This window comes from Triticum aestivum, chromosome 4D (assembly GCF_018294505.1).
Source record: "Triticum aestivum cultivar Chinese Spring chromosome 4D, IWGSC CS RefSeq v2.1, whole genome shotgun sequence".
In the NCBI taxonomy this organism is placed as follows: domain Eukaryota; kingdom Viridiplantae; phylum Streptophyta; class Magnoliopsida; order Poales; family Poaceae; genus Triticum; species Triticum aestivum.
In genome coordinates, this window is record NC_057805.1 from 9277087 (window position 1) to 9299546 (window position 22460).

Genomic DNA, 22460 nt, shown 5'->3' on the forward strand with positions numbered 1-22460 from the left:
AGAGACATCATAGATCGCACCATATCCAATAGAGTGCGATTACGACGTTCGGACACACCATTTCTCTGAGGTGTTCCAGGCGGCGTGAGTTGTGAAACTATTCCACATTTCCTTAAGTGTGTACCAAATTCGTGACTTAAATATTCTCCACCACGATCTGATCGTAAAAATTTTATTTTCCTGTCACGTTGATTCTCGACTTCACTCTGAAATTCCTTGAACTTTTCAAAGGTTTCAGACTTGTGTTTCATTAGGTAGACATACCCATATCTACTTAAATCATCAGTGAGAGTGAGAACATAACGATATCCTCCGCGAGCCTCAACACTCATTGGACCGCACACATCGGTATGTATGATTTCCAATAAGTTGGTTGCTCGCTCCATTGTTCCGGAGAACGGAGTCTTGGTCATCTTACCCATGAGGCATGGTTCGCACGTGTCAAATGATTCGTAATCAAGAGACTCCAAAAGTCCATCTGCATGGAGCTTCTTCATGCGCTTGACACCAATGTGACCAAGGCGGCAGTGCCACAAGTATGTGGGACTATCGTTATCAACTTTACATCTTTTGGTATTCACACTATGAACATGTGTAGCATCACGTTCGAGATTCATCAAGAATAAACCATTGACCAGCGGGGCATGACCATAAAACATATCTCTCAAATAAATAGAACAACCATTATTCTCAGATTTAAATGAGTAGCCATCTCGAATTAAACGAGATCCAGATACAATGTTCATGCTCAAAGCTGGCACTAAATAACAATTATTGAGGTTTATAACTAATCCCGTGGGTAGATGCAGAGGTAGCGTGCCGACGGCGATCACATCGACCTTGGAACCATTCCCGACGCGCATCGTCACCTCGTCTTTTGCCAGTCTCCGTTTATTCCGTAGTTCCTGATTTGAGTTACAAATATGAGCAACCGCACCGGTATCAAATACCCAGGAGCTACTACGAGTACTGGTAAGGTACACATCAATTACTTGTATATCACATATACCTTGGGTGTTGCCGGCCTTCTTCTTGTCCGCTAAATATTTGGGGCAGTTTCGCTTCCAGTGACCACTTCCCTTGCAATAAAAGCACTCAGTCTCGGGCTTGGGTCCATTCTTTGACTTCTTCCCGGTAACTGGCTTACCGGGCGCGGCAACTCCCTTGCCGTCCTTCTTGAAGTTCTTCTTACCCTTGCCCTTCTTGAACTTAGTGGTTTTATTCACCATCAACACTTGATGTTCTTTTCTGATCTCCCCTTCCGCTGATTTTAGCATTGAATATACCTCGGGAATGGTCTTTTCCATCCCCTGCATATTGTAGTTCATCACAAAGCTCTTGTAGCTTGGTGGAAGCGACTGGAGGATTCTGTCAATGACCGCGTCATCCGGGAGATTAACTCCCAGCTGAGACAAGCGGTTGTGCAACCCAGACATTCTGAGTATGTGCTCACTAACAGAACTGTTCTCCTCCATTTTACAGCTGAAGAACTTGTCGGAGACATCATATCTCTCGACCCGGGCATGAGCTTGAAAAACCAGTTTCAGCTCCTCGAACATCTCGTATGCTCCATGTTTCTCAAAACGCTTTTGGAGACCCGGTTCTAGGCTGTAAAGCATGCCGCACTGAACGAGGGAGTAATCATCAGCACGCTGCTGCCAAGCGTTCATAACGTCTTGGTTCTCAGGGATTGGTGCTTCACCTAGCGGTGCTTCTAAGACATAATCTTTCTTGGCAACTATGAGGATGAGCCTCAGGTTCCGGACCCAGTCCGTATAGTTGCTGCCATCATCTTTCAGCTTGGTTTTCTCTAGGAACGCGTTGAAATTGAGGACAACGTGGGCCATTTGATCTACAATACATAATGTAAAGATTTTAGACTAAGTTCATGATAATTAAGTTCATATAATCAAATTATTTAATGAACTCCCACTCAGACAGACATCCCTCTAGTCATCTAAGTGAAACATGATCCGAGCTCAACTAGGCCGTGTCCGATCATCACGTGAGACGGACTAGTCAAGATCGGTGAACATCTCCATGTTGATCGTATCTTCTATACGACTCATGCTCGACCTTTCGGTCCTCCGTGTTCCGAGGCCATGTCTGTACATGCTAGGCTCGTCAAGTCAACCTAAGTGTATTGCGTGTGTTCCGAGGCCATGTCTGTACATGCTAGGCTCGTCAACACCCGTTGTATGCGAACGTAAGAATCTATCACACCCGATCATCACGTGGTGCTTCGAAACGACGAACCTTCGCAACGGTGCACAGTTAGGGTGAACACTTTCTTGAAATTATTATAAGGGATCATCCTACTTGCTACCGTCGTTCTAAGCAAATAAGATGCAAAAACATGATAAACATCACATGCAATCAAATAGTGACATGATATGGCCAATATCATCATGCTCCTTTGATCTCCATCTTCGGGGCACCATGATCATCTTCGTCACCGGCATGACACCATGATCTCCATCATCATGATCTCCATCATTGTGTCTTCATGAAGTTGTCACGCCAACGATTACTTCTACTTCTATGGCTAACCGTTTAGCAACAAAGTAAAGTAAATTACATGGCGTTATTCAATGACACGCAGGTCATGCAAAATAATAAAGACAACTCCTATGGCTCCTGCCGGTTGTCATACTCATCGACATGCAAGTCGTGATTCCTATTACAAGAATATGATCAATCTCATACATCACATATATCATTCATCACATCTTCTGGCCATATCATATCACATATATCACTTGCTGCAAAAACAAGTTAGACGTCCTCTAATTGTTGTTGCAAGTTTTTACGTGGTTTGTAGGTTTCTAGCAAGAACGATTTCTTACCTACGTATGACCACAACGTGATTTGCCAATTTCTATTTACCCTTCATAAGGACCCTTTTCATCGAATCCGTTCCGACTAAAGTAGGAGAGACAGACACCCGCTAGCCACCTTATGCAACTAGTGCATGTCAGTCGGTGGAACCTGTCTCACGTAAGCGTACGTGTAAGGTCGGTCCGGGCCGCTTCATCCTACAATGCCGCCGAAACAAGAAACGACTAGTAGCGGCAAGAAGAATTGGCAACATCAACGCCCACAACTTCTTTGTGTTCTACTCGTGCATAGTAACTACGCATAGGCCTGGCTCATGATGCCACTGTTGGGAATCGTAGCATAATTTTAAAATTTTCCTACGCTCACCAAGATGCATCTATGGAGTCTACTAGCAACGAGGGGAAAGGAGTGGATCTACATACCATTGTAGATCGCGAGCGGAAGCGTTCCAATGAACGTGGATGACGGAGTCGTACTCGCCGTGATCCAAATCACCGATGACCGAGTGCCGAACGTACGGCACCTCCGCGTTCAACACACGTACGGTGCAGCGACGTCTCCTCCTTTCTTGATCCAGCAAGGGGGGAGGAGAGGTTGATGGAGATCCAACAGCACGACGGCGTGGTGGTGGATGTAGCGGCTCTCCGGCAGGGCTTTGCCGAGCTTCTGCGCGAGAGAGAGAGGTGTTGCAGGGGAGGAGGGAGGCGCCAAAGGCTGTAGTGTGCTGACCTCCCTCCCCCCCCCCTTTATATAGGCCCCCAAGGTGGGTGCGCAGCCCTTGGAGATGGGATCTCCAAGGGGGGGGCGGCGGCCAAGGGGGGAAGGGGTTGCCTTGCCCCCCAAGGCAAGGGGGAACTCCCCCCCCCCTAGGGTTCCCAACCCTAGGCGCATGGGGGGGAGGCCCAAAGTGGCGCCCCAGCCCATTAGGGGCTGGTTCCCCTCCACTTTCAGCCCACGGGGCCCTCCGGGAAAGGTGGCCCCACCCGGTGGACCCCCGGGACCCTTCCGGTGGTCCCGGTACAATACCGATAACCCCCGAAACTTTTCCGGTGGCCAAAACTGGACTTCCTATATATAATTCTTCACCTCCGGACCATTCCGGAACCTCTCATGACGTCCGGGATCTCATCCGGGACTCCGAACAACTTTCGAGTTTCCGCATACATATATCTCTACAACCCTAGCGTCACCGGACCTTAAGTGTGTAGACCCTACGGGTTCGGGAGACATGCAGACATGACCGAGATGCCTCTCCGGTCAATAACCAACAGCGGGATCTGGATACCCATGTTGGCTCCCACATGTTCCACGATGATATCATCGGGTGAACCACGGTGTCGAGGATTCAATCAATCCGTATGCAATTCCCTTTGTCAATCGGTATGTTACTTGCCCGAGATTCGATCGTCGGTATCCCAATACCTTGTTCAATCTCGTTACCGGCAAGTCTCTTTACTCGTACCGCAATGCATGATCCCGTGACCAACGCCTTGGTCACATTGAGCTCATTATGATGATGCATTACCGAGTGGGCCCAGAGATACCTCTCCGTTTACACGGAGTGACAAATCCCAGTCTCGATCCGTGCCAACCCAACAGACACTTTCGGAGATACCCGTAATGCACCTTTATAGTCACCCAGTTACGTTGTGATGTTTGGCACACCCAAAGCACTCCTACGGTATCCGGGAGTTGCACGATCTCATGGTCTAAGGAAAAGATACTTGACATTGGAAAAGCTCTAGCAAACGAAACTACACGATCTTTTATGCTATGCTTAGGTTGGGTCTTGTCCATCACATCATTCTCCTAATGATGTGATCCCGTTATCAGTGACATCCTATGTCCATAGTCAGGAAACCATGACTATCTGTTGATCAACGAGCTAGTCAACTAGAGGCTTACTAGGGACAGGTTGTGGTCTATGTATTCACACATGTATTACGATTTCCAGACAATACAATTATAGCATGAATAAAAGACTATTATCATGAACACAGAAATATAATAATAACCATTTATTATTGCCTCTAGGGCATATTTCCAACACCTTTCACTAAGAAAAAAGAAAAAACGAAGAAAACCGATGAAGAAACCATGAAAGAACCCGCGAAGAAAACCAACAGAAAACCAAAAAACATGAAGAAACAAAGAAAAAATAGGGCGAGGCGAGCGAACCAGCAAACTCATTCGATTGAACGAACTCGGTGAAGGGAAAAACAAACGAAATGGTAGCTACAATACGAGGTAAAAATCTTAAGCGAGAGTATCTTCCATCTTGTGTAGCGCAAGATATAGTTCTCGCGACCTAGCACTGGGGATTGAAAATCAACATCAAAGGTCCAAGATAACCTTCATGGTCCAAAAATTCAAATCGAGGTCCAACATAACCCTCACGGTCCGAAAATTCAAATCGGACCGAATTTTCTGGCTGGAAAATTGTGTCGGCCGAGACAAGATTGTTAAATTTCAGCCGCACTTCACTTTCATTGGCTGGAATCCAAAACCTTGGTTGCGACAAGTCATATCTCGATGGATCCATATTTTGTGACGTATGAAGTAAAGTCAGGGGAGCTAAAATACCCTGGCTTGTCTTCGCTACATGCAAACGAAAAGCAACCAAAACATTATTGTATCTAGGTTGATTATCCACATTATCCGTTGCACCTCTATGACTCGCCTTCACTATCTTACACAAGGAAGTACTCCCTTCGTTCAAGCTTGCAAAAACTTCTTATATTATGGCACGGAGGGAGTAGTATTGACGTATTGTAGCTTCCTGGCCTTTCATCGCATATGTCAGAGGAGCTGGTTCCTATCTCGGCAGGCTTGCACTCCCATGCAGCTACGTTGGCTGCTGCCCAACGACAGCTCTTGGAGCCTTGTGCCATCATGACAAATCATATCTTGACATCAGCTTAATGTGGGAAATCACTTCATTTCAATTGAACTATTTTTTATGATGCATCAACCGCCATGTATACAGGGTATGTGCCCCATGGAACCCACACACCACTTCCCCTTTACCAAAGCCTATGGTCCACTATGTTGTCTTTCTAGACTGATCCAATCCTCTCAACGCTCTCCTCTCCCCACCGCCCCTTCTCCATTCTCCTTATCTACCACCACACACAATGCCTTGTGCCACCCCTGTCGCCACTCTTGAACCCCTCGGACCACCACGCGTCTAGGTAGTCTGTGTTGCTAGCGTTGTTGCAACCCGCAGTTGCCATAAGCCACGAAGATGATAGCCACCGGCCACCGCTGTGGCTGCTTTAGGCAGATGACCAGGATGCTATAAATCCCAGCGCGAGCTATTGCAAGGAGAGGGAGACGACCACCCGGTGCTTCAGGGGGGTGAAAGCCCCGACACGAGCTATTGTAGAGGGGGGCGGCTATTGACACTCCAGAAGCATGTGATGTTACTACAAGAGACCCACCACAAATGTTGCAAGGTGGTGATGCTGACCAGATTTACGAGGGGTGCCACTGTGCTTTGAGCAAGATAATGCAAGGCCTGTAGGTGCTACGAACCAGAGCTGCAAGGGGTGTCGTCGTGCTTTGAGCAAGATGTTTCAAGGCCCGTGGTTTTTGCGGACTAGAGTTGCTAGGAGTGTCGCCGTGCTCCGAGCCAAATGCTGGAAGGCCCATTGTTGTAGTAGTCCAAAGGTACGAGGAGCACCACCGTGTCGAATCTGCGACGGGGGCGCCATCATTCTACATGATATATAGATAGATGCTGCAAGCAAGGGGTCATCGGTTCAGCGAGGTAACTCGCGGATGCTGCGAGGCCACTCGCCGCGAGTGTCGGGATGCTCCGAAGGGCCTATGCTGGAGGTTAGAGAATCCTACCGCGGCGACCGGGAGAACAGCACTACCGCATAAGGGAGCATCCTCTGCGACACACATGCGCCACTGTGCGAGACATGGGAGGACGATGCGTCGACCCAATCCGTCGGTCACGCACGTGATAATCAAACTGCTTGGGAGACTTTTTTTTGTTGTTGTCAAAAAACAACTAACCGCAAAAAAATGTTGGGGAGACGGTTGATCTTTCCTACCCTACATCTAGCTGGCGCTAGTTCAGTGTGTGCCCTGTGTCTGCCGTTTCTAAGAAGTTTTCGTGTCATTTCATCAAGAAAAAAAGGAAAGAAAAAGAAAAGAAAAGGCAGTTTCTGTATAACCCTCACGGTCCAAAAATTCAAATCGAGGTCCAACATAACCCTTACGGTCCAAAAATTCAAATCGAGGTTCAACATAACCCTCACAGTCCAAAAATTCAAATCGGGCCAAATTTTTCTGGCTGGAAAATTATTGAAAGGATCGAGAAGAGGTGTCTAGAGGGGGGGTAAATAGACTCTAAGTAAGAAAAGTTGCAGTTTTTAAATTCTTTAAGTTGAAGTGGAGTTTTGGCACAAGTTTAAACATTCACAATACATATCAAGCAAGCATGACAAGAGTATATGAGCAGCGGAAAGTAAAGCATGCAAGTTGCAAGAATATAAAGGGATGGGATTGGAGTGTGCAAATGCAATTTGGAGACACGGAGATTTTTTATCCGTGGTTCCGATAGGTGGTGCTATCGTACATCCACGTTGATGGAGACTTTAACCCACGAAGGGTAACGGTTGCGCGAGTCCACGGAGGGCTCCACCCATGAAGGGTCCACGAAGAAGCAACCTTGTCTATCCCACCATGGCCGTCGACCACGAAGGACTTGCCTCACTCGGGTAGATCTTCATGAAGCAGGCGATCTCCTTGCCCTTACAAACTCCTTGGTTCAACTCCACAATCTTGACGGAGGCTCCCAAGTGACACCTAACCAATCTAGGAGACACCACTCTCCAAGAGGTAACAAATGGTGTGTTGATGATGAACTCCTTGCTCTTGTGCTTCAAATGATAGTCTCCCCAACACTCAACTCTCTCTCACAGGATTTGGATTTGGTGGAAAGAAGATTTGAGTGGAAAGCAACTTGGGGAAGGCTAGAGATCAAGATTTATGTGGTTGGAATGGAATATCTTGACCTCAACACAAGTGTAGGTGGTTCTCTCTCAGAAAATGTATGTTGGAAGTGTAGGCATGTTCTGATGGCTCTCTCCACGAATGAAGAGTGGGTGGAGGGGTATATATAGCCTCCACACAAAATCTAACCATTACACACAATTTACCAAACTCGGTGGGACCGATTCAGAGAACTCGGTCAGACCGATTTAGTTCATAATGTGACCGTTAGGCATTTTGGTGGGACCGAATTGATCAACTCGGTGGGACCGATGTGCTAGGGTTAGGGTAAAGCCTCATCTCGGTTCGACCGATTACTCAAACTCGGTGGGACCGATTTGGGTAATAAGTGAAACAAAAAGTTAGCCAAGCAAACTCGGTGGAGCCGATTGCATATCTCGGTGAGACCGAAATTATTGCAGTACGCAACAGAGAGTTTGCAAGCCCATCTCGGTGAGACCGAGATCCCATCGGTGAGACCGAATTTATTAGGGTTTGTGGCAGTGGCTATGTCAAGAGAACTCGGTGGCGTCGGATAGAACGTTTCGGTGGGGCCGAGTTTGACTTTTGGTTTGGGACATATGTGGATATGAGAAAGTGGTTGAGGGCTTTGGAGCATATCACTAAGCACTTTGAGCAAGCAAGCCATTAAGCAACACCTCATCCCCTCTTAATAGTATTGGCTTTCCTATGGACTCAATGTGATCTTGGATCACTAAAATAGAAAATGTAGAGTCCTGAGTTTTGAGCTTGAGCCAATCCTTTGTCCTCAGCATCTTAAAGGGGTTCCACATCCTCTAGTCCATGCCACTCCATTGTTGAACTTATCTGAAACATACTAGGTAGAAGCATTAGTCCAACAAGAGATATGTTGACATTAATTACCAAAATCACCCAGGGAGCACTTGTGCTTTCAATCTCCCCCTTTTTGTAATTGATGACAACATACATCAAAGCTTTAGATAAAGATATAGAGAATAACAAGTAAAGCTTTGGAAAGACATGTAACATGCATAGGTGATAACCCACAAGTATAGGGGATCACAACAGTTTTCGAGGGTAGAGTATTCAACCCAAATTTATTGATGCGACACAAGGGGAGCCAAAGAATATTCTCAAGTATTAGCAACTGAGTTGTCAATTCAGCCACACCTGGATAACTTAGCATCTACAGCAAAGTATTTAGTAGCAAAGTAATATGGAAGTAACGGTAACGATAGCAAAAGTAGTATTTTTGGGTTTTGTAGTGATTGTAACAGTAGCAACGGAAAAGTAAATAAGCGAAGAACAATATGTGAAAAGCTCGTAGGCATTGGATCAGTGATGGAGAATTATGCCGGATGTGGTTCATCATGTAACAGTCATAACATAGGGTGACACAGAACTAGCTCCAATTCATCAATGTAATGTAGGCATGTATTCCGAATATAGTCATACGTGCTTATGGAAAAGAACTTGCATGACATCTTTTGTCCTACCCTCCCATGGCGGCGGGGTCCTAGCGGAAACTAAGGGATATTAAGGCCTCCTTTTAATAGAGTACCGGACCAAGCATTAACACATAGTGAATACATGAACTCCTCAAACTACGGTCATCACCGGGAGTGGTCCCGATTATTGTCACTTCGGGGTTGCCGGATCATAACACATAGTAGGTGACTATAGACTTGCAAGATAGGATCAAGAACTCGCATATATTCATGAAAACATAATAGGTTCAGATCTGAAATCATGGCACTCGGGCCCTAGTGACAAGCATTAAGCATAGCAAAGTCATAGCAACATCAATCTCAGAACATAGTGGATACTAGGGATCAAACCCGAACAAAACTAACTCGATTACATGATAAATCTCATCCAACCCATCACCGTCCAGCAAGCCTACGATGGAATTACTCACGCACGGCGGTGAGCATCATGAAATTGGTGATGGAGGATGGTTGATGATGATGACGGCGGCGGATTCCCCTCTCCGGAGCCCCGAACGGACTCCCGATCAGCCCTCCCGAGAGGTTTTAGGGCTTGGCGGTGGCTCCATATCGTAAATCGCGATGAATCCTTCTCTCTGATTTTTTTCTCCCTGAACACGAATATATGGAGTTGGAGTTGAGGTCGGTGGAGCGTCAGGGGGCCCACGAGGCAGGGGGCGCGCCCCCCACCCTCGTGGACAGGGTGTGGGCCCCCTGACGTGGATTCTTCTTCCAGTATTTTTAATATTTTCCAAAAATATGTTCCGTGGAGTTTCAGGTCATTCCGAGAACTTTTGTTTTTGCACATAAATAACACCATGGCAATTCTGCTGAAAACAGCGTTAGTCCGGGTTAGTTCCATTCAAATCATGCAAGTTAGAGTCCAAAACAAGGGCAAAAGTGTTTGGAAAAGTAGATACGACGGAGACGTATCAATAGGCTCCCCCTACATGTATGCAATCATGTAAATATGGAATATAGGAGCATGTGAATGCATAAGCATGACAGAGTAAGCAATGTGTTACATGTATCTTGGCTATATGCATCAGAGCAAATGATGTGAATATAGGAAATGTACCTTCATGCTCATGAGTCCTTGCAAACAGTATGTACATCAGCAAGAAATCTTCATACACATGACTGTGATGCATATACTTACCTTGTGGTCTTGAGTTGGCTTAGGAAGGAATGAACCTGAGTAAACAAGGTTAGATGACACAGATACACCTACTAGCCAGAGCAAACAAAAGAAACCACAAGAGTACCAAGACTGGGATGACATGTAGAGAGTGAGTACTGAGTACCCCATTGGATATAGACATGTCCCCAAAGGTAAAGATGTGCAATGAATTCAAGGATTTCCTTCCCTTAGATGTCTTGCTCCCCCTGAATCTAGCATGGGATACTGGGAGAAGATAGGGAACAGAAAATCAGAGCAAAGAAAAGAGACAGAGCTAATGCAAACAATCAAATATGAACATGTCTTTCCCCTCTTAAAGACATGTGACTTCTCTCCTCTTGAACACCAAGCATCTGGGGTTTCTTACACTCTCTCCCTGAGTATTCTCTCCCCCTATAGAAATGATTAAGCTTTGATGTGATCTCTCTCTCCCCCTTTGACATCAATTTCCAAGAAGGGTTCTTCTGGATTTTTGTTACAAATGGGTTTGGTCCTTGAGTCACAGAACAAAGCAGCAAGTCGAATGTGATGCTGGTAGAGGACAAGAATCATTGAGTGGAGCTGGAGCAAAAAGAATGCAGGAACAAGTGGCAAGCTGTCTTTCCTGCAGTGAAATCGGTGGCACCGAGTTGTGTGCTTCGGTGGCGCCAAAAGAATTCGGTTGGACCGAAGGAAACAAACCGGTGTGACCGAGTTCATCACAGTGAAAACACTTGTCACCTCAGCTCACTAGGCAGGTAAAATCTCACAAGTATTTGCAAGAAATTAACTGAAAGATTTGCAAAGAATTGGATGCAGGGAAAGCAGAAAAAAGAAAAGAAATCTAGATGAAGTTTTTTTGAAAGGGGAAACAAATATGATGAGACAAATGCAAGAGCACAGAAAAACACAAGAGAACTTCATTTAGAATTGGTTGGTGACAATGTCACCTATGTTAGAGTATATTGACTTAGGAGTCAAGTGAGATCACTTGATCATAGGTCATACTCATAGTTTTAAGCTCAAAATGGGGTTACCATTTTTCGTTTAAGCATCTTGATGTATTCACATCTTGTTGAGTTGCTTTGACCCATGACTTGGAGTAAAGCTTCTCTAAGATGGAATAACATACCTTGGGTGGTGGTGTTGATCTTGATCATGTAGCTGAACTTGTGTGGGTTGCTCAAGGTTGATGTAGCTCATCAAGAGTTGGGAGCACCACTTGGAATTTGAGTTCATCTACCTACATGGGTTAGTCTTGCAAGGAAGAGCACTTGTGTATCCAAAATGACAATCATAAAACTTAATATAGAATTTGTCAAAGGATATGTTTGAAGGGTTTCGTGCTTCCTTGTCTTCAACCACCATTGTGTAGAGACTTGGTGATGTAGAAATTGCTCAAGATGTGAGTGGGTTGCAATCTCATAGATTTAGATTCATCCAAGTACCTACAAGGGTTAGATAGCATGCAAGGGTGCAAATATATCCAAGACATATAAATAGCAACATGAAAGAAATATCAAGGATTAGTCAAAGGCTCATGCCTTGCATGTATCCGAATGGAGTTCCTACTCCAAGTTTGAAGCATCAATGATGTTCAATTCACCTCTCAAACAGCAAAAGACTTTCTCATCAAGCGGTTTGGTGAATATATCCGCCAATTGCTTATCGGTGCGAACATGCTTAAGATCAATGTCCCCTTTGGCAACGTGATCTCGAATGAAATGATGACGAACTTCAATATGCTTAGTTCGAGAATGCTGCATGGGATTGTGAGCAATCTTGATAGCACTTTCATTGTCACAAAGCAATGGAACATGTTTCACATATATCCCATAGTCCTTGAGATTTGGGTCATCCAAAGTAATTGAGCACAACATGAACCAGCGGCAATGTATTCCGCTTCGGCGGTGGATAAGGATACCGAGTTTTGTTTCTTGGAAGACCAAGACACAAGAGATCTACCAAGAAATTGACAAGTACCCGAAGTGGACTTTCTATCAACCTTGTCTCCGACATAGTCCGAATCGGAGTAACCAACAAGATCGAAAGAAGACCTCTTAGGATACCAAATGCCAAAATTTGGTGTGTGTATTAAGTATCTCACTATCCTTTTCACGGCCTTAAGATGACATTCTTTAGGGGCCGCTTGATATCGTGCACACATGCACACACTTAGCATAATATCGGGACGAGAGGCACATAGATATAACAATGAACCAATCATGGAGCGATAGACCTTTTGATCAACCGGTTCACCATCTTAGGTCAAATCAAGATGTCCACTAGTAGGCATGGGTGTAGTCATACCTTTGCATTCTTGCATATTGAACTTCTTGAATAAGTCCTTGGTGTACTTTGTTTGAGAGACAAAGGTACCTTCCTTAGTTTGTTTGATTTGCAAACCAAGAAAGAATTTGAGTTCACTCATCATAGACATCTCAAACTTCTCTGACATTAGCTTTCCAAACTTCTCACTAAAATGAGGGTTAGTCAAACCAAATATAATATCATCAACATAAATTTGGCACACAAATAGTTCTCCATTAACCCTTTTAGTGAAGAGAGTAGAATCTATTTTTCTAATTTCAAAGCCTTTTTCAATAAGGAACTTGGTCAAGCATTTATACCACGCTCTAGGAGCTTGTTTAAGACCATAAAGAGCTTTGTGAAGTTTGTAAACATGATTAGGTTTCTTAGGATTGACAAAGCCAGGAGGTTGCTTAACATAAACTTCCTACTCAATTTCACCATTTAAAAAAGCACTTTTAATGTCCATTTGGTACAAGGTGATCTCATGATGATTTGCATAGGCAAGTATGATGCGAATGGACTCAAGTCTAGCAACGGGGGCATATGTCTCACCATAGTCCATACCTTCGATTGAGTGTAGCCTTGGGCGACTAGACGTGCTTTGTTGCGAACAACTTGTCCATCTTCATCTTGCTTGTTGCGAAACACCCATTTGGTACCAATGATGTTGTGGTTGTTGTCGGGCTTCTCGACCAATATCCACACTTGATTTCTCTCAAAGTTGTGTAGCTCTTCATGCATGGCGTTTATCCAATCCGGATCTTCTAATGCTTCTTCAACCTTCATAGGTTCAATGCTAGAGATGAATGAATTATGTTCACAAAAGTTAGCCAAACGAGTTTTAGAGCGAGTGATTCTCCCGGTTTGGATATCATTGTAGATTTGCTCGACGGGATGGTCTTTGGCGACTCTTGCTCGAACTCGTGGGAGATTTTGCTTGGCTCAGGGTGGAACATCCTCTTCATCTTGTTCTTCTTCTTGGCCTTCTTCATTGTTGACGTTGTCGTTCTCTTGTCGTGGTGGAGAAGGAGGTTGTTGATGTTCATCTTGGTGTACTTCCTCGTTCTCTTCGTCTTGGTGTGTCCCACTTGTGGATGCTTCCGTATCAACTCTTGGTTCACCTTGTCGTGAGGTGGATGCTTCCACTTGGACGGACGAGGTACTCTCCTTCACATCCGTTGGACGAATCTTGCCAATAGACAAGTCTTGGATTGCTTCTGAAGGGTCTTTGTCTCCTACATCAATTGGCAATTGCTCTACTTGCGAGCCGTTAGATTCATCAAACTTCACATCTACCGTCTCTTCAACCTTTCGGGTGAAATTGTTGTAGACACGGTAAGTGTGAGAGTTTGAGCCATAACCAAGTAGGAAACCTTCATGAGATTTAGGAGCAAATTTAGAACGACGATGCTTATCAAGAATGTAGCACTTTGAGCCGAATACTCAAAAGTATCCAACTTGAGGTTTGTTACCGGTGAGGAGGTCGTATGCCGTCTTGCCGAGTAGCTTGTGAAGATACAAGCGATTTGTTGCATGACAAGCTGTCTCAACCGCTTCCGCCCAAAAGTGTTTTGGAGTCTTGTACTCATCAAGCATCGTTCTTGCCATCTCAATAAGAGTCCGGTTCTTCCTCTCAACAACTCCATTTTGTTGAGGTGTGTACGTAGCCGAGAACTCGTGTGAAATCCCCTCTTCGTCAAGAAAGGTATCCACATTTGCATTCTTGAACTCCCTTCCGTTGTCGCTCCGAACCTTCTTGATCTTCACTTCAAATTGATTTTGGGCCTTCCTAGCGAAGTTTTTGAAGATCTTTTGGACCTGCGATTTATCATCAAGAAAGAACACCCACGTAAATCTTGAAAAATCATCGACTATGACTAGACCAAATGAGTTACCACCGAGACTCTTGTAGGCATTGGGACCGAAGAGATCCATGTGAAGTAGCTCGAGCGGTCTTCTCGTGGTCATGATGTTCTTCACGGGGTGACTCCCTCCAACTTGTTTTCCTGCTTGACAGGCACTACAAGTCTATCCTTGTCAAATATAACATTTTTTACTCCAAGGATATGATCACCTTTAATAAGCTTATCAAGATTTCGCATGCCCACATGACCTAGCCTTCTATGCCATAACCAGCCTTTAGAAGATTTAGCAATTAAGCAAGTTCTAGGTTGAGCCTTTTTAGAGAAATCAACAATGTAAAGATCACCTCTACGTATACCGGTAAAGACCATTTTATGATTGTCTCTTCGAAACACTTGGCAATCTACTTCAGTAAATAGGACATTGAAGCCGAAATCAGCAAGTCTAGATACTAAAAGTAAATTGTACCCAAGAGATTCAACGAGCATGACATTTTGTATGGAGCTATCATGTGAGATGGCCACCTTACCGAGGCCAACCACCTTACCCTTTGAGTTATCACCAAAAGTGACATACTTTCGAGGGCCGTCGTTTTCAGCAAGCTCACGAAACATATCTTTGTCTCAGGTCATATGATCAGTATATCCACTATCAAGGACCCATTCCTTTCCTCCAGCCATGTAGCCGCGAAGATTAGCCATAAGACCAAAGTGTCTCATCGCATCGTCAAGATCATAGTCACTATCATCATCCTCATCATAGTATCCATGTTCAACATCGTCTTGTATTTGATCAATTCCTAGAGAGGGTAATTCATTAGATAAATGATCATTAGAATGGTCACCTTTATGAATTCTAATAGCTTCGGATATGATATTGCTAATGATTTCAACATCTCCTTTGGCACGCATGAGATTGGTAAGCTCAAATAGACAATCACCAAACTTGGGATCACTAGAGTTCATCTTACTCAAGGCAATAGACTTGTGAAGAATTTTATCTAAGTTTTGCAAGGAATAGTTTGGAAATCTTTCCTCAAGAAATCTCCATATAGTGTAGGCACAATCAAGAGTAGGCAAACATCCAATCAAGTTTCTAGGCAAGCCTCTAGTGATAAGATTAACAGTTCTAAGATTGCGGATCATGTCAATAGACTCATCAAGGGTAGGATGCAAAGGATCAACATGAGGTGCACAAGGGCTAGTAATGTACTTGTTCAAACGATATTCATTGAAAATCTCAAGCATCTCATTTTTCCACTCATGAAAGAACTCTCCATCAAGAATAGGCACTCTACGTCTAAGACTCCCCAACGTAGACTCATCCATCTTCCTCCAATGGTGATTAAACCAAAGCCATGGAGACCAAAGCTCTGATACCAATTGAAAGGATCGAGAAGAGGTGTCTAGAGGGGGGTGAATAGACTCTAAGTAAGAAAAGTTGCAGTTTTTAAATTCTTTAAGTTGAAGTGGAGTTTTGGCACACGTTTAAACATTCACAATACATATCAAGCAAGCATGACAAGAGTATATGAGCAACAGAAGTAAAGCATGCAAGTTGCAAGAATGTAAAGGGATGGGATTGGAGTGTGCAAACACAATTTGGAGACACGGAGATTTTTTATCCGTGGTTCCGATAGGTGGTGCTATCGTACATCCACGTTGATAGAGACTTCAGCCCACGAAGGGTAACGGTTGCGCGAGTCCACAGAGGGCTCCACCCATGAAGGGTCCACGAAGAAGCAACCTTGTCTATCCCACCATGGCCGTCGCCCATGAAGGACTTGCCTCACTCGGGTAGATCTTCACGAAGTAGGCGATCTCCTTGCCCTTACAAACTCCTTGATTCAACTCCACAATCTTGACGGAGGCTCCCAAGTGACACCTAACCAATCTAGGAGACACCACTCTCCAAGAGGTAACAAATGGTGTGTTGATGATGAACTCCTTGCTCTTGTGCTTCAAATGATAGTCTCCCCAACACTCAACTCTCTCACACAGGATTTGATTTGGTGGAAAGAAGATTTGAGTGGAAAGCAACTTGGGGAAGGCTAGAGATCAAGATTTATGTGGTTGGAATGGAATATCTTGACCTCAACACAAGTGTAGGTGGTTCTCTCTCAGAAAATGTATGTTGGAAGTGTAGGCATGTTCTGATGGCTCTCTTCATGAATGAAGAGTGGGTGGAGGGGTATATATAGCCTCCACACAAAATCTAACCGTTACACACAATTTACCAAACTCGGTGGGACTGATTCAGAGAACTCGGTCAGACCGATTTAGTTCATAATGTGACCATTAGGCATTTCGGTGGGACCGAATTGATCAACTCGGTGGGACCGATGTGCTAGGGTTAGGGTAAAGCCTCATCTCGGTTCGACCGATTACTCAAACTCGGTGGGACCGATTTGGGTAATAAGCAAAACAAAAAGTTAGCCAAGCAAACTCGGTGGAGCCGATTGCATATCTCGGTGAGACCGAAATTATTGTAGTAGGCAACAGAGAGTTTGCAAGCCCATCTCGGTGAGACCGAATTGATCAGGGCTTGTGGCAGTGGCTATGTCAAGAGAACTCGGTGGCGCCGGATAGAACGTTTCGGTGGGGCCGAGTTTGACTTTTGGTTTGGGACATATTGTGGATATGAGAAAGTGGTTGAGGGCTTTGGAGCATATCTCTAAGCACTTTGAGCAAGCAAGCCATTAAGCAACACCTCATCCCCTCTTAATAGTATTGGCTTTCCTATGGACTCAATGTGATCTTGGATCACTAAAATAGAAAATGTAGAGTCCTGAGTTTTGAGCTTGAGCCAATCCTTTGTCCTCAGCATCTTAAAGGGGTTCCACATCCTCTAGTCCATGCCACTCCATTGTTGAACTTATCTGAAACATACTAGGTAGAAGCATTAGTCCAACAAGAGATATGTTCACATTAATTACCAAAATCACCCAGGGAGCACTTGTGCTTTCAGTTATGTCGGCCCAGACAAGATTGTTAAATTTCAGCCACACTTCACTTTCGTCGGCTGAAATCCAAAACCTTGGTCACGACAAGTCATACCTCGGCGGATCCATATTTTGTGATGTATGAAGTAAAGTCAGGGGAGCTACAATACCCTGGCTTGTCTCTGCTACATGCAGACGAAAAGCGACCAGAACATTATTGTATCTAGGTTGATTGTCCACATTATGCGTTGCACCTCTATGACTTGCCTTCACTATCTTACACAAGGAAGTAGTCCCTCCGTTCAAGTTTGCAAAAACTTATTATATTATGGCATGGAGGGAGTAGTATTGTAGCTTCCCGGCCTTTCATCGCATATGTCAAAGGAGCCGGTTCCTATCTAGGCAGGCTTGCACTCCGATGCAGCTGTGTTGGCTGCTGCCCAACGACAACTCTTGGAGCATTGTGCCATCATGACAAATCATATCTTGACATCCTCTCAATGTGGGAAATCACTTCATTTCAATTCCCGCAAAAGAAATCACTTCATTTCAATTGAACAGTTTTTTATGATGCATCAACCGCCATGTATACAGGGTACGTGCCCCATGGAACCCACACACCACTTTCCCCTTTACCAAAGCCTATGGTCCACTATGTTGTCTTTCTACACTGATCCAATCCTCTCAACGCTCTCCTCTACCCACCGCCCCTTCTCCATCTCCGTATCTACCACCACACACAATGCCTTGTGCCACCCACGTCGCCGCTCTTGAACCTCTCGGACCACCACGCGTCTAGGTAGCTCGTGTTGTTAGCGTTGTTGCAACCCGCAGTTGCCGTAAGCCACGAAGATGATAGCCACCAGCCACCGTTGTGGCTGCTTTAGGCAGATGATCGGGATGCTATAAATCTCGGCGTGAGCTGTTGCAAGGAGAGGGAGATGGCCACCCAATGATTCAGGGGGTGAAAGCCCCGACACGAGCTGTTGTAGAGGGGGCCGCCCATTGACACTCCAGAAGCACGTGATGTTGCTATGAGAGACCCACCGCAAATGTTGCAAGGCGGTGCTGGTGACCATATTTACGAGGGGCGCCACTGTGCTTCGAGGGAGATGATGCAAGGCCCGTAGGTGCTGCGAACCAGAGCTGCAAGGGGCCTTGTCGTGCTTTGAGCAAGATGCTTCAAGGCCCGTGGTTGTTGCGGACTAGAGTTGCGAGGAGCGTCGCCGTGCTCCGAGCCAGATGCTGGAAGGTCCATTGTTGTAGTGATCCAAAGGTACGAGGAGCACCACCGTGCTACGTGTCGAATCTGCGACGAGGGCGCCATCATTCTACATGATATATAGATAGATGCTGCAAGCAAGGGGTCATCGGTTCAGCGAGGTAACTCGCCGATGCAACGAGGCCACTCGCTGCAAGTGTCGCGATGCTCCGAAGGGCCTATGCTGGAGGTTAGAGAATCCTACCGCGGCGAGTGGAAGAGGAGCGCTGCCGCAGAAGGGAGCATCCTCTGCGGGCACACGGGTGCCGCTGTGCGAGACATGGGAGGACGATGCGTAGACCCAATCCGTCGGTCACGCGCGTGATAATCAAACTGCCCGGGAGACTTTGTTTTGTTGTTGTCAAAAAACAACTACCCGCAAAAAAAGAAAAAAACCGCTGGGGAGAACGGTTGATCTTTCCTACCCTACATCTGGCTGGCGCTAGTTCAGTGCGTGCCCTGTGTCTGCCGTTTCTAAGAAGTTTCTGTGTCATTTCGTAAAGAATAAAAAAAGAAAAAAGAAAAGGCAGTTTCCGTAATCTTTCACGGAAAACGCCTCCCGCCCCGGAATTCAGCGGGCCAAACCGCGGACCCGCCGCGAAGGCGTCCAGATTCTGCTGGAATCTTCCAGGCGTGCCGCGCGCCCTCCCCGATTTTATTAAGGGCCGTCGTGGTCCCGTCCAGGCCATCGCCGTCGATTCGCCTTGCAGGCAGGCCTCCGCTCGCCGCTCGCCGCCCGCCGCCCGCCGATCGGCCTCCGCTCGCCGCTCCCCCGAGGTAAATGGCGCCTGCCCTCCCCCCCTGTCGCTCCGCGTGAAATTTCGTCGTGATTTAGGATTTACTCGCTTCCTGTGGGGGCGGATGTGATTCGTTCGATGGGGTCTCTCGCTGCGTCCGCTGGCCGATTCATGGGGGTATCCTGTCGGCGTCCTGGTGATCCAGGCGAGCCTTGAGTGGTAGGCTTCGGGGTGCTGATTTGCGCTCGGAATTGGATCCCTGGGCGCGGCTTGGTGATTTGGGGGAAATTGGGAATTTTCCTTCCGTTTGTTGAAGAAATAGATTGAATTGATTCAGCAATTCAATATTCCCGAGTAGTTTATTAGAAATTAATCTTCTTCTAGAGCCTGGACTGTGAACTCAAATCGATCTGGTGTAGCCGTGTCTGATTTCTAGAGGGTCTGATGAATATTCTTCTGTGGATAATCCATGGAATTTTGTTGTTTGAGCGGGCTGAAAGGGTGTAGGTTATATCAGTGATTCTGTTGCTGTGGGTACTCAGATTATTTTGTAAGAAAATAATATGCTCACCTGAGTAGCAAAATCAACATTTCTGGGAGTCCCTGATCATCAAGTGCCTTATTTAGCTGAATGCCCTGTGGGTTAGGCTAAATACTAAAATGTTTATGATTAGAGATGTATTAGTATTTCTTACTCCGTATGTCCGGATGTATGTAACACTAAAATACGTCTAGATACATCTGTTCGAGCGTCTACATCTAGAGCGTCAAGTAATTCCGGATGGAGGAAGTATTATACAACGCAGCTGTATTTTAGCACAGTTGTAACCATGAGCAATCTTTATAGGTGATCTTTTTGTTAGATTTCCGTTTCGAAAAAAAAATCTTGTTAGATTAAGTTTTTTTTTCATATTTATTACATGGATGATGTATTTTCACATTCGCCCAAAATCAAGACCCTTTTGGTTTTGGGAGGTTTCATAGTACTGACTGAGGCTCGTGCAAAGAATAGGTTGCTGTATGTGGTGTAACTCTCTACTGTTTGTAATAACTTTGTAGTGTTTGCCATAGCTCTTTCTAGCAGTGTTGGTGATCGTTATCACTTGAAATCGCAGGTTTCAACCGTTAGCAACCTCAAGATGGCTGCCAATGTTGGGGAATCAGCGGCAGTCGGTGGCAGCAGCAGTGATGCAGCTGGAGGGAGCTTCGAGTGCAATATTTGCTTTGAGTTGCCACAGGAGCCAATAGTAACTCTCTGCGGTCACCTATTCTGCTGGCCGTGCCTCTACAGATGGCTGCACATGCACGCAAACACACCAGAGTGCCCTGTGTGCAAGGCCATTGTTGAAGAAGACAAGCTTGTCCCCCTTTATGGCCGTGGCAAGGACCGCGTCGACCCAAGGTCAAAGAACACTCCTGGAGTCGACATTCCTCAACGCCCAGCTGGCCAGAGGCCTGCGACAGCCCAACAAGCTGATCCTAACAACAATTTCGGCAACGCCCATGCAAATCCATGGTTCATGGGCATGGGGGGCGCGGGTGCAGGGGCGGGTGTTCCGCTAGCGAATGGACGGTGGGGCAACTATGCGTTCTCGGCTGCATTTGGGGGCCTATTCCCTATGCTCAGCTTCCAGATGCATGGATTTCCAGATCCAGCTGCATATGCTCAGCCCGCCGGGTTCCACTACGGGTTTGGTCATGGCCATGGCTTCCATGGCGGGCAGCACGCCCACGGCGTCCCCCGCCAGGGGCCGCTAGGGCAGCAGCAGCAGCAGGCAGATGTCTACCTCAAGGCCCTTCTTATCATGGTCGGGGTTCTTGTGATCGCAAGCCTCCTCGCAGCTTAAATTGGTTACCGCTATCATCAAAATTGTGGTGGTGTTTGGTAGGAGTTGCCAGAGCATACCTTGGTGTAGGCTTATCTCTACCAAATTGGAGATAAGTTCTGTTCGTTCGAATGTTTGTATGAAGGGTCCATGGAGTTTGTGTATCTAGATCTGGATGGTCTTCCTCTGCATGATACATCATCCTATGTTTTGTAGTTTTGACTCCTTTGATTTGATAAACGTGGTGTACAATTGTTGGGAGGTCATCCCCCCGTGTCTGTAACCTGTATCAATCTAGATTGGACAGTGTAGATGAGTACATTTACATGTAATAATTCTCATGTTTGCACAAAGTGACAGTTCATGTACCTTTTGACAGCAAGCTCAAGGTGTTGCCATTCTTGTACAAATATCGGTAAATTTGAATGTAGGATCTATGTCTATGCTTGTTTGTGAAGGTTGGAGATGGGCTATTTCATCTTTGTTGGCTATCTCAGAAACTCTCACCACTTGACCGAATCTTCTACTGTAACGGCGACGCTACTGCACTTGCTCCACACACAAGCAGAATCCCTGTGGCATGTGCAACGAGACCTGTGAATTTGTCTGCATCCAGGCTATTCTGCTGAATCGCCACCAGCCTCAGCCTCTTGTGCCGACCACGCCGATGAACTGAACGAAGACAAAGCAAAACAAGGTTTCCTTTGTTAAGTTCTTTATTACGTGGAACTAAACCACCGATTCAAATCCTAGACAAGATGCAAGATCTACCGGCACGTTCTCTCGAAGATGCTTATAAAAATAGAGTTTGCGTACCTATTCATAGGGATGAGTGTGCACGCATGTTGTGTGTTTGCGTCTGTACTGTGTTTGGAAAAGAAAAACATCGATATACTTGACTCATTTAGAGCATCTACAGCTGGACTTGGTAAATCCGACCCCTCAAACGCCGGCGGACGCGCCCAGGCGTGTCCGCAGACAGTGACCGGTCATGTCTCAAATAATGCATTCCACATCTGGATACCTCAAATTAGAAACCTAAAATCCGT

General features: G+C 45.7%; 1 protein-coding gene across 1 annotated transcript; it reads left to right on the forward strand.

The window, feature by feature from the left end:
• The first annotated feature begins 19359 nt into the window (after nucleotides 1-19359).
• LOC123095670 (E3 ubiquitin-protein ligase RNF5) lies at nucleotides 19360-21837 on the forward strand. Its single transcript, XM_044517211.1, has 2 exons — nucleotides 19360-19625; nucleotides 20701-21837. The coding sequence occupies exon 2, from the start codon at nucleotides 20725-20727 to the stop codon at nucleotides 21430-21432; it is 708 nt and encodes a 235-aa protein (XP_044373146.1). The 5' UTR covers nucleotides 19360-19625; nucleotides 20701-20724; the 3' UTR covers nucleotides 21433-21837.
• The last annotated feature ends 623 nt before the right edge of the window (nucleotides 21838-22460 follow it).